The sequence below is a fragment of the Staurois parvus genome, unplaced genomic scaffold, assembly GCF_062004578.1.
Source record: "Staurois parvus isolate SC_StPar_1 unplaced genomic scaffold, SC_StPar_1.0 ptg000860l, whole genome shotgun sequence".
Taxonomy (NCBI): Eukaryota; Metazoa; Chordata; class Amphibia; order Anura; family Ranidae; genus Staurois; species Staurois parvus.
Window position 1 is genome coordinate 1,099,977 of NW_028318656.1, and position 13,466 is coordinate 1,113,442.

Consider the following 13,466-nt stretch of genomic DNA (forward strand, 5'->3'; position numbering starts at 1 on the left):
TTATTACTATTTCCTATTAAAAGTAAAGTAAGCTTAAAAACATTTTTTTTCATATTTTTCTATCTATTTCTAAAATAAGTCTGTCATTAAAATGTATTATTCACATGAAAAATGTATTCAGATAATTTTAAATATTCATTGTTCAATAAACTAATTTACATTATATATCATTCAGAATAAAATGGTTGAGAGTAAGGTAGCCTATATGTGCCCCAATGGTTGCAAGCAAACTTGTGGACTTGAGCTTTTCCTATGGGTCAATTAGGTTAAATGGAGGCTAAGAATTATAACTTCTGAGTGTCGTTATCACACAAAGATTTTTTTAAAGTTCTAAAATTTAAAACAGTTCAATTTTTTTTGTAAGAAAAGTTGAAATTGAAATGCGACACCGTTGTTAAGTGGTCCAGTTACAGCTTTATTCCATTAAAGTTCAAGGGTATAATATGAGAAGCAGCCAACGTGTTTTGGGGGTCCAAGTGCCACTTTGATCAGGGTTTGACTGGCAATAAAGTGAACAGAAAAGGAGTGAACTGGACCTGCAACAGTATTTATTCCATTGTGAAGTAAAAGCACAGGCCTAATCAGCAGCTTGTTTGGCAGCCAGTGGCGTGGCGCTTCAATTTCAACTTTTCTTACAATACACTACAAGCCAGGGAGACTGCGGAGATCTTCTGGGGTGTAGAAGCCACCTGCCCAGGAACCAGATCATTTACACCAACATAATATCTTAAGATAACAATACCAGTGGAGTGTACCTGCGGGTCCAGCACTCTCCTTCCACTTTCCTCAGCTATTTTTTTTTACAAAGGTCAAGATAGATGTCAGAGTAAATGCGATGCAGGAAAAGGACAAGAAGATCCTCTTACCACAAGCTGTACTACCTGTCTATGGCAGAGGGAATAATTTAAAACTAAACTCTAGGCAGATAAAAAACACAGAAATTAAAGGCAGCTCCTTAAGCAATAATAAATAATTACATGTATTTTTTAAATGCAAGTGGTTAAAGCAGATATGACCAAGAATTAACCTATTGCTGGACTGGATTGTGAGAAGAAGCAGCCAATCAGTGCATGTACTGACAAGAAGCATGCAGGTGGGAGGAAGGATATGAAATTGGAAGGGATTTAGTGAGAGACAGTTATGAGATTGGTAGGGATCTTGTACTTAGCCTTACACGATATCCATCAGGATTTGGTTATTTGTTCCATAGGTTAGAGATTTTGGTCAGTGTCAAATAGTGAATTTTTAGTGGTGGTGGGTTGGCTGGCTGCAGTCTCCATCTCCTCCCTATGTGGTCCAGTGCCTCCAATGCTGTCCCCTGCATTTTTGTGGGGGTTCTGGTCTGTGTATCACTTCGGGGTGGTGGTCTTGGGGGGTTGTGGTGTTCATGAATGCCCAGCACATCAAAACTGTGTAGTAAGCTTTATATATTGTGTAATGTATTCTATGTCATGCAACATTTCTATGTATTATGGTGATTTTTGTTTTAATTTTGTAGATGCTCCAGTGAGGTCCCTGAGGAAGCAGTTTTTATGCTGCAAAACCCGTTGGCCTAAACCATCAGGAATGCACAAGCGTCCATGTAAGGGTTGCAGAATCCTTCTATGTTATTAATGGTATTTTGTTCAATCTGTGGAAGCATCTATGGTCATTTAGACTAGAACTTTTTATATTTATGTTTGTTGTAATAAATGTATATATTATGGACATTGATTGTGTTACTGCCTGCAGTATAAAGCCTTAAAAGTCCCTGTGGTTTTACTAGGAGTGTTTCATTCCAATTGTGGTTTGACATTCATACATAATTATTTTATGTAAAATAGAGGTAACAAGTTTCTTGAATAATCTATGTACCAGACAATGAAAAATACAAAACAAATGATAACATTATAAGAACCAAAATTATTTCTTCATCTCAGTTTGGAGTGATTGATATGTACACCCAAAACCAAAGTACTGTCACAGAGTTCATTCTTCTTGGCCTCTCATCGGATCCTTTCATACAAGTCCTGCTGTTCCATATTTTCCTGGTAGCTTACATGATCACACTGACTGGGAATTTCCTTCTCATTCTGGCTGTGAAGACTGACAAACGTTTGCACACCTCCATGTATGTCTTCCTGTCTAGTCTCTCTTTATTGGACATTTGGTACACTTCCGCCATTGTGCCCAAAATGTTAGTAAATTTTCTTTCAACTAAAAAGAGTATTTCATTCACTGGCTGTGCTTTCCAGTTCTGTGTTTCCCTGTCCTTGGGAGAAACTGAGTGTCTGCTTCTGGCATTCATGGCCTATGACCGATATGTGGCTATCTGCATCCCTCTGCATTACAATATGATCATGAACACAACGGTCTCTTTTCGTATTGTCAGCATATCATGGGTGACTGGTGGTGTCCTTTCATCTATTTGCACATATATTACATTCAGCTTAGTCTTCTGCGGCCCTAACACCATCAACCACTTTTTCTGTGAGCTCCCTCTGTTGCTTCGGCTCTCTTGCAGTGACATCTCAGTAATGGACATCATAAAACTGATTTTCTTGCCCTTAATGCTTTTCATCCCACTTTCACTAATCCTCTTTTCATATATCCGAATCATAATTGCTGTCATGACAATTCGTTTGGGAAAAAGGAAAGCATTTTCCACATGTATTCCCCATCTTGTGGTGGTGTTCATGTTCTATGGATCGGGCATATTTATGTATGTTAGACCTGAACATTTGGTTACAGGAGACACAGACAAAAGGGTGGCAGTGTTTTACGCGTTGATCACCCCGATGCTGAACCCCTTGATCTATAGCCTGAGGAACAAAGATGTTCAGAAAGCCATAAGGCAGCTGATAAGAGCTAAGAAGGATTGCAGTTGATTAGGTAAAATTGGTGCAATGTTCCTAGCTCAAGTTCTCCCATGTTTTTGTTCTTGATCAATCATTTTTATTAAATTTCCATTTTTCAGAGGTAACATAGATGTAACCATGGCATATTTCAGCAGGAATGTGGGGGAACGCAGTTCCAAAAACCTTCCACAATTAATGTATGTAAAGGTTGGGGTACTGGGGAGTGCTGGAGGGTCTACTGATGCTGGCTGCTAAGGAATCTGTTGTCACTTAGGGGAATTTATTCTTGTGTGAGATCTATTGCTGCTGGTAGGGGATATATTGTTGTTGGGGGGGGGGGGTCTACTGTTGAAGAAGGGGTTTACTGATGCTGGCTGCTGGAAGAAATATTGTTTCTGGCAGGGATCTATTGCTGTTGGGTGGGTCTATTGTTGCAAGAGGGGGTCTATTTTGATGGGGGTTCTATCCCAATTGCATAAGTTGTTTGTGAATTGGGGGGTACCTGGGTATTGGTGGTAATTTGTCATGGGTTATAGCATCTTATTTGGTAATTTGGTTTTCCATACCCCAAAGAAAAGAATAAGCTCCGGTTCCAATTGCCTTTTAAATGTGATGCAGTAAAAGGAATCTGTAATACACAAAGCAGAAAGATGACCAGCAACCTAACAAAGCTGTACAAAGGTTTTTGGGTCCATTGTTCACTATTACACGGGGTCTTTAAATAGTTTCCGCACTTTTTTTACTCTGTTTATTAAGAATTTCATAAACAAGTTACATGATTTTCTGCATACTTACCTTGCTTTGTGAGGCAGACAGACGAATCACATGATAATCCCAGACATGACCAATTACCATTCTGCCCACCTTCACCGTTTCCAACAAAAATATAAAAGTGCAGAAACTTTTTGAAGAAACCTCATATATTGATACCACCTAATATTTTTCTTGCAAATTTATTTTTAGTGTATTTTTACTCTTTCCGTTACCGGACAACCTAGTGAACATCCAGTAGATTAGGCAGAGTTATTATTAGATTATAGTAAATGATTAGAATAACAGGGAGAGAGGAGGTGAATTAACCACTTGCCCTCCAGAGGATTTACCCCCCTTCCTGACCAGGCCATTTTTTGCTATACTGCGCTGCATTATTTTAACTGACAATTGTGCGGTCATGCAACCTTGAACCCAAATTAAATTGGGTACAGCGTCTTTCCCCCAAAAGTTTGAGAACTCAGCAATCACATGACCACTGATTGCTGAGTTCACACCACTGCTGTGAGCAGAGAGTGGGGTCTGTCAGTCACCATTGTCTGCTTTGCCCCCCTCATGCTTACTGGAACGCTGGGCTGAGGACAGGGAGGGAGCGATTGGCTCAGGTTTTTAGCAGGTCCTATGTGTATGTCTTTTCTTACACATACCATCTTATGTTTAGGATTATGATCTTTAATTGGGATCTCCATCTCCCTTTCCTAAGGTTCTTTGGTGGCACATTGGTTCCGCATCTTTTTTGATTTAAGTAAGTTGCTTGGGGGACTTTAACGTTATGCCTTTTATTATCCTGTCTTCCTACTTACTGTATTTTCCAGCATATAAGACGACCCCCTACTTTTCCTGTTAAAATGTAGTGTTTGGGCTATACTCGCCGTATAAGACTACCCCTCTTCCAATGCACACCAGTGGGAGGAATAGTGCCCCATCATTGGTGTCAGTGGGAGGAATAGTGCCCCATCATTGGTATTAGTGGGAGGAATAGTGCCCCATCATTGGTGTCAGATGGACGAATCGTGCCCCATCATTGGTGTCAGTGGGAGGAATAGTGCCCCATCATTGGTGTCAGTGGGAGGAATAGCACCCCATCATTGGTGTCAGTGGGAGGAATCGTGCCCCATCATTGGTATCAGTGGCAGGAATAGTGCCCCATCATTAGTATCAGTGGGGGGAATAGTGCCCCATCATTGGTGTCAGTGGGAGGAATAGTGCCCCATCATTGGTATCAGTGGCAGGAATAGTGCCCCATCATTGGTATCAGTGGGAGGAATCGTGCCCCATCTTTGGTGTCAGTGGGAGAAATCGTGCCCCATCATTGGTGTTAGTGGAAGGAATAGTGTCCCAACATTGGTGTCAGTGGGAGGAATAGTGTCCCAACATTGGTGTCAGTGGGAGGAATAGTATCCCATCATTGGTGTCAGTGGGGGGTGGAATGGTGCCCCATCATTGGTGTCAGTGGGGGGGGAGGAATAGTGCCCCATAGTTGGTGTAGGTGGGGGGGAGGAATAGTGCCCCATCATTGGTGTCATTGGAGGTATCAGTGACACCAATGATGGGGCACTATTCCTCCCACTGACACCAATTACACTTGCTGACCCCTGTTCTAGTATGGTGCTGCTGCAGCCAGCATATGTGGTTGCAGCAGCACCTCTGCACGGCACACTTAACGGCCGCTCCTTCACTCGATTTTCGCGGGCCGCTCGGCTCCGCCTCCTCACCGGTGATTGGCCACCTGTGTGCCTTTCCTGAGCTACAGTTCTGGTGGCCAATCACTGGTGAGGAGGCAGAGCCGAGCAGCCACGCAAACATCCAGTGGCCGAACTGAATGAAGGAGCAGCCGCGCTTCCTGGACCGGATTGTCGTGGGACCGGAGCCACTGTACTTAGTGTCGCTTCCATTGGAAGGGGGGGGGCGGCGGCGGAACCGCGCCACCCCCCTATAAAGTGTCAGTATGCCGTATACCGGTGTATAAGACGACCCCCGACTTTGAGAAGATTTTCAAGGGGTAAAAAGTCGTCTTATACGCCAGAAAATACAGTATTTTTATTGTATACTGATGGGTGACCTTGGCATGTAATTGTAGCCCTTTAGGAAGAGCTGTTGGTCTTGTCCTCCTGGCCTCTTTGTAGCCCAGGTGCCCGCCCGGGGACTATTTGCTTGCATATACTCATTTAGACAGGCAAGGTGTGTAAACATGTTTGTATGTTCATGTTCATGTAGTTATATATGTGTATGCATATATTCCATGCACAATTATGCCTTATTTTTCTATTTATATAGCAATCTTTGGTAGTTTCTTCATGTGTCCTGAGGAAGCAAATATGTGAAACGCGTTGACTCATGAAGACTAGCTTGCATATTCGTCGCCAACAGAATGAGCTGAATGCTGTACTTTGCATGCATTGCTTTATACATTTGACACGTTTACCGTGGATTGTTTTTAGAATGCATGAACAAGCATGCTTTTATGCTTTTTGGTTGTAAATAAAGTTTATTGATTCATTTTGCCCCGTGGGTGCCTCTAAAGTCCAGCTAGATTTTTCTACATATGTTTTCCTGTTGATAGGGATGTGGAACAGGAGTGATCTATATACTAGTTTGTGAGCTCTAAGTTATCAATCCAACACCTCCCCTTCCCTCCCCCTCTCTGTTGGGGTCACCCAGGGCTCTGTCCTTGGACCCCTTCTCTTCTCCATCTACACCTCCTCCCTTGGCAAACTCATACACTCCCACGGCTTCAATTACCACCTCTACTCAAATCTACCTATCCACCCCTCACCTCACCCCCACATTCTCCGCCCGCATCACTCACCTCCTAAAAGACATCTCTGACTGGATGTCGCTCCATTTCCTCAAGCTCAACCTCTCCAAAACCGAGCTTCTCGTCTTTCCCCCTTCCCGCGCCCCCCCCCCCATCCTTTCCATCACTACCAACAACACCACCATCAATCCCGCCCCGCAAGCCAAGGTCCTTGGCGTCATTCTGGACTCAAACCTTTCCTTTCAACCTCATGTCAAATCACTTACAAACACATGCAGGCTTCACCTCCGGAACATCGCCAAGATACGCTCCTTCCTTACCCCAGACACCACTAAACTACTCGTACACTCCCTAATTATCTCACGCCTTGACTACTGCAACTCCCTCCTCACCGGCCTATCCCAGTGCAAACTCTCCCCACTTCAGACCATCCTGAACTCAGCGGCTAGACTCATCCACCTCACCAGCCTCTCCACCTCTGCCACCCCCCTCTGCCTCTCCCTCCACTGGCTCCCCATTGCCCAACGCATTAAATTCAAACTGCTCACTCTGACCTATAAGGCCATTCACAACATTGCCCCTAACTACCTCACCGACCTGATTCCCAGGTACCAGCCTACCTGTACCCTTCGCTCTTCACAGTACCTCCTTCTATCTTGCTCCCTGGTCTCCTCCTCCCATGCACGACTGCAAGACTTCTCCAGGTCCTCCCCCATCCTCTGGAACTCACTACCCCAATCCATCAGACTGTCACCTTCCCTCCTCACCTTCAGGCGCTCCCTGAAAACCCACCTCTTCAGGGAAGCCTACCCCACCCTCACCTAACAGCCGCTGCCCTTCCCTCCTCCTACCACTCCATCCCCCACAGCCATTTCCTCCTGTACCTCTACCCCCTCCCTCCTAGATTGTAAGCTCGAAAGAGTAGGGCCCTCTTACCCCTTGTGTGCTGTATGCTGTTACTGTACTGTTTCATGTATTGTCCCCCCCTCTATTGTACAGCGCTGAGCAAACCCTTTGGCGCTATATAAACTCGATAAAATAAATAAATAAATAACACCTACTCTACATGTCCTTTGGTGTGCCTGTCCTAAGTTTATTTTGTTCTCTGATTAATCACAAAAGTCTATATTTTTGAAGGCTTCACAGAATATATGTTTTCCCGTTATTTAGGCCCCTGCTACTGACTTCTATGATCTGATCATCCTTAGATATCTGCTATATTTGATTGTCCTTGGTTAAAAATTAGAATGGATTTTGTGTTTATAATTTCTGATTTCTGCCTGCCCTGCCGCTTTTTTTTCATCCTTGACCACATATGTCTGCAGACCTCTGACCTATTCTGACTTTTCCTAACATTATGACACTTTTCTTCAGTCCTGCCTGTACTGAGAACTGTCAGTGGCCAGGAACTGCTGAGATTTGTGCCCTAATTATCTATCTGCAATAGGGGTGATTGATATTAAGATTTTTTGCTTTTTTGGCAAAAGAAAAAAAGGACATTTTGGAAACTTTGCTGTTTTTAAAGTCAATGGAGAATTATAAGTTAGGTTGGATTTTTGAAGTTTTTAGAATGCAATTGACTACAATTTTTTTTAAGGTTTATTTAAACTTCTTTCAATTATAATTGATCTGTTGTTTTAGCCAAAAAAATGGCCCCCATCAGCTAGGAATAGGAAAGGAAATATTGAGGAACAGAAATGGATTGTTCCTTATAAAATGTATATACACTTCATTTTCTGGAAAATGTTTATTATTACAAAGAGAGAGAATTGCTTCCTCACCTCTGGGACAAAGGACCAAGGTATTATGCTAAGCATTGCACCTAAGACTAGATGACACTAGCTTAGATGCAATTGGAACTATTTTATTGAACAGAAACACAGGTTTCTATACACTTCAGAAATAGAAGCAGTCCCCACATGAACAATAAAGCAAATATTACACATTGGGATAAACATCCCACACTGATTAGGTAATGAGGCCAAGTTGACACCAGACTAATACCATCATGTAGGAACATTTAGGAGGACCAAACAATAGATGACTCAATTAACTCAATTAGCAATGGGATAAATACATGATGGTAAACACATCATGCCCTAATAAACAGATTACAGCAAGAATCCTCAGCATCAGATTATTTTGAGCTGATTATATCAAGATCTGCTTAGAGTCTCTAAGTCTAGGAAGTGTGGGGGGGTTGAAGCAGTCAATGCTAGTTTTAGCACAGTCCCCACGCACAGACCCAAATTATATATCCTAGTCCTCCAGTTCTCAGTCCTCCCCAGGCACACACCTCCCAAAGAATAGAGCCCCCTCAGCTGCCCATGGTCAGTAGGCAAGAGTCTAGCCTGCAGTCCCTTCCAAAAGACCTGGTTGGGTCTGTCACAGATATAATATATGAAACATTATATTTCCACCTTATTTGCTAGAAATCTGACAAATCATAGTTAGGGCAATTGAGATGGACATTTAATATGGTCCTTGTCCAGTATCTTCTCCTGTATTTATAATGTGATGGGTTGCTCTCTCTCTCTCTCTCTCTCTCTCTCTCTCTCTATATATATATATATATATATATATATATATATATATATATATATATATATGTGTGTGTGTGTGTGTGTGTGTGTGTGTATATATATATATTTTTTTTTTAATTAATGTGTCATTGGGCTATAACACACTCAAGTAGAAATTGTCCCAGTAAAAAGATCTGATTTCTTTGGTTAAAATCTATTATTGCTACAGTTCCTACCACGCTCACATCTGTGCATGACCTTTGTATCTCCCATTAGAGTAACCAGTGCATAAACCCCACTCCCGTAAGTATGAGTAAGAACAAAAAAATAAATAAATATAAACAGAACTGGAAATAGCATGGGCTTCACTTTTTTCCACATGGATGCCACGAAGTATCCCAGTCTCCCATCAGGCCTGAACTCAATGAAGCACAGAGACAGATGGTAACAGAAGCATAAGGGGAGCCATCTCTCTAAGGAGTTAGAACCACCATTGCCGCATCCCTTTGCTACCTTGAAGTTGGTCATTTACCATACAGAGCAACATAGACAGACATGTTCTGCTTTGCCATGTATAGCCAATCAGCAAAGAGCAGATACATTATATGACAAGAAAAACATTGTGAAAACTCCCAAACAAAACACACTTGTCTCCCAATGAGACCCCCTAGTTCACATACGTAACTCAAGAGGAGCAGAATAAGAGCAGCTTCCTATGTGGGACTCAGGTTAGTAAACTAGTAAACACTTCCTGACTAGGATGTGCTCCAAAATGGACTTTCTTCGAGACTTCTTTTTGAGGGCTGCGTTGTGCTTTGCAAGAGCTGGAGGCCTTCAGGGTAGGAGAGTTGTACGCGAGCATGGAGATTTGAGTAGCCTGGAGAAATTGTTCAGCATCCGCAGGAGAATGGAAGGTATGTCATTCACCATCCAGAGTGGTGAAATGAAGAATGGGATATGCGAACGTAGGCTTAAAATAGTTATGAAACAGTGTAAAAATGAAGAAAATCCTGCGCTAAGCCCACTACCACATGTGATGGACCAATGATAAGAATAAGTGAGAAAAAAATAATGAAAATCAAAATATAATAAAGTGAACTGCTGCTACTCACTTTCTGAATGCCAGAATGACAAATTACAACTTATATAAAAGGTGCACTGTTCACTTAAAACCCAAATTACATAAAATAACTGTGTTATCAATTGATGTGTATATGATAATACAAAAATCAACATAATATATCATATAAGTCAATAAACATTGGACAGATGAACAAATGTTGGTATGTAAAGTCCCCAATCCAATGTGAAGAAAAAGTGCTGCATGCTGAATAAATCTTCCAAAAAAGTGCTGTAGTGCTCAATGGTGCTCTTCACAGAAAACTGATAAGCCTCTTACCGAACCAGATTGATCTCAAGCTATGGAGATCAAACAGGCAGAGAGTGTCCAGACTCCATATTGACACTCTCACTACCAATTCCAAAGGGGAATGACATGGAAATGGATGGACAGCTACAAGCTCCCCAGGAGCCGGTATACCACTTCAAACCACTCTCCGCAATGATGTATGAAGAGTTAAAACAGAAGAAATTTCATCCAAGATGGCGACGGAGCAACATGCCATCAGAGAGCTCCGTCGCCCCACTGCCTAATCCGCTGCCATTCGGGCGGCAACGGACACTACGAGGGCCCCGACACACCTGCGGCCCCTAGTGAAGCATCCGGGAGGGGTCCCGAGCAGTTTTGGCCCCCTCCGAAATCGCGGCCTACTACAACCGGCGAAACCACGGCCTCGATTAATTCGCGGGCCGACTTGCGACACCGCCGCCGAATCGTGGCGCCGCCGCTCCGTCCCTCGGCTCCTGCCCTCTGACACACAACGGGGTGATCCTCCCCAGGCGGCCCCTGACCCTCTCCACCGTCTCCAGGGCCACAGCAGCCTGACGCAAGGCGACAACAACCACCACACCAAAGATCAGCCTAGCAAGGACCACCAAGCTGACAGCAGCCCAGGACCCAGGATACCTGCACGGCAGCACCACCAGAACGGGTAAGCTGCCACCACCGATCCCCACCGTCCTGCCAGCCTCCGCAGGGCCCTTCTCACTAGCCCTGTGTCCATCCCTGACCACCAGGAACCAGCTCAGGCCCACTGATCGCTGCTCTGCTGCCCAGCCCATACATCGGTTCTGGGCCCACCCCTGGACACCCTGCACCCAGCTACCGGGCACCCAGCTACCATCCCTGGACACCCAGCACCCAGCTACCGGGCACCCAGCTACCACCCCTGGACACCCAGCACCCAGCTACCGGGCACCCAGCTACCACCTCTGGACACCCAACACCCGGACCACCCAGCGAATCGAGACGTCGCCCAGCGAATCTCCCGGACCCGGACCACCCAGCGGATCTCCAGTCACCGAGCCGCCAGCATCACCAGACGCCGTGCCTACCAACACCCCCAGACATCGCACCCTACGACCCCTCCACTCGCCCATCCACCGGACCCACTGAAGACCCCTCGGACGCCAGCATACTGCACCCACAGATTGCAGCCAGCCAGCCAGCTGCCCTTTACTCCCACTCTCCCCCCACAGAAGGACTCTAGTGGACTCCTCCACGGTGATACAGACTCTCCACATCACCTCGCCCTGACCCATATCCCTTCACCTCCCCTGACCCGAACAGCACTGCACTCACCCCAGCATTCCACCTGCACTTCTCCTCCTCGTTTTCCTCTCCTCCATCCCAAAAATCGCCTCCCTCTACCCGCCCACCCCCCAAAAACAGCTCTACATTGCCCCTTCACTTCTGCCCTCTCCCCACTACGGCACTCACCACCTCCTCCTGGTACTCCACTCCCCGGTCGACCCACGTGCCACCACTACCAGACCCACACGCTCCTGCACCTCCCATTCCCATGCCACCCTCCTCACCCTTCTCCTATCCACTGGGGACATCTCCCCGAACCCTGGCCCCTTACCACCTCACCCCCCCTCCAGGAACCCCCCCTCCAGGGACCCCCCTTCTCCCGCCAGCTGCCGCAACCCCCTCAACCTCATACCTGTGCACCTCATCCCCACATCCATCCCCCCTCTATCGGTTGCACTTCTGAACGCCCGTTCGGTCTGCAACAAACTAACTGCCATCCATGACCTCTTTATCTCCCGCTCCCTCAACCTCCTAGCCATCACCGAAACCTGGGTAAAGGCCACTGACTCCACCTCCCCTGCGGCACTCTCCCATGGAGGTCTCGTCTGGTCCCATTCACCAAGACTGAGCGGTCACAAAGGTGGTGGTGTCGGCCTGCTCCTATCACCGCTGAGCACCTTCCAGGTTCTCCCTAACCCCCCCCCTCCCTAACCTTCTCCTCCTTCAAGGCTCACTGCATCCGGCTCTTCTCACCCACCCCCCTAAGGATCGCAGTGATCTACAGGCCCCCCGGATCCATAGCCCGCTTCCTGGATGACTTCGCCGCCTGGCTTCCCTTCTTCCTCTCCTCTGAGCTACCGACCATCATCCTCGGGGACTTCAACATCCCCATCAACGACAACACCCCAGCTACCTCCCAACTCCTCCACCTAACCTCCTCCTTCGCGCTCACACAATACACTCAATCCTCCACCCACATCAATGGGAACACCCTGGACCTCGTCTTCTCCCACCTCTGTACCCTTAACCACTTCACTAACACCCCCTTCCCTCTCTCCGACCACCACCTCCTCACGTTCTCCATCTCCCCTTCCCCTAACTCCCCCCCCCCCCAGTGCGCCAAACCATCACCAGCCGCAACCTCCGCAACCTGCACCCGGCCCCCCTCCACTCGACTGCCGACCGCTTACACGACAGCATCCTTCCACTGTCATGTCCTGACCTAGCCACCACCGCGTACAACGACTCACTATCAGCTACCCTAGACTCTCTGGCACCCCTAACCACACGCAACATCAAACCCAGACGGCTCCAACCATGGCAGAACGACCATACTAAACGCCTCAAACGTCGCAGTCGTGCGCTGGAGAGACTATGGCGCAAAACCAGGTCCCCTCATGCATTCTCCCTCTACAAATCTGCCTTCCTCACCTACACCTCCTCCCTCCACGCCGCCAAGCAGGCCTACTTCGTTAACCTGATTAACACCCTCTCCACCTGCCCTCGCCGACTCTTCTCCACCTTCAACTCCCTGCTCTCCCCCCCCCTCCTCCACTCAGTACCTCACTTACCGCCCACGAGATTGCCACTCATCTCCACAACAAGATTGACGCAATCCGCAAGGACATAGTCAACTTGCAATCTACCTCCCCATCTAGCCTCCCCCCTTCCATCACCCCCTCATCTCTCCCCTCCTCTGACCTCGCAACGGCACTGCCCCCCACCACACCCAAGGCCCTGCCTACCGTAACCCCCCCATCACTGCACTCCTTCAGACCTACTACCACTGAGGAAGTCACCAGAGTCTTCTCAGAAACCCGCCTCACTACCTGCCCCCTGGACCCTATCCCCTCTCAACTCCTCCGGTCACCCCCCTCTTCCCTCATCCGCTCCCTTACCCACATCTTCAATCTCTCCCTCTCTAC

General features: G+C 46.5%; 1 protein-coding gene across 1 annotated transcript; it reads left to right on the top strand.

The window, feature by feature from the left end:
- Nucleotides 1–1,934: 1,934 nt before the first annotated feature.
- Nucleotides 1,935–2,867, top strand: LOC149443284 (olfactory receptor 13D1-like). Its single transcript, XM_089655683.1, has one exon. The coding sequence runs from the start codon at nucleotides 1,935–1,937 to the stop codon at nucleotides 2,865–2,867; it is 933 nt and encodes a 310-aa protein (XP_089511809.1).
- Nucleotides 2,868–13,466: the final 10,599 nt, after the last annotated feature.

Coding starts and splice junctions, on each gene's coding strand:
- LOC149443284 (XM_089655683.1), top strand. CDS start 1,935: ATGTACACCCAAAACCAAAGTACTGTCACAGAGTTCATTCTTCTTGGC.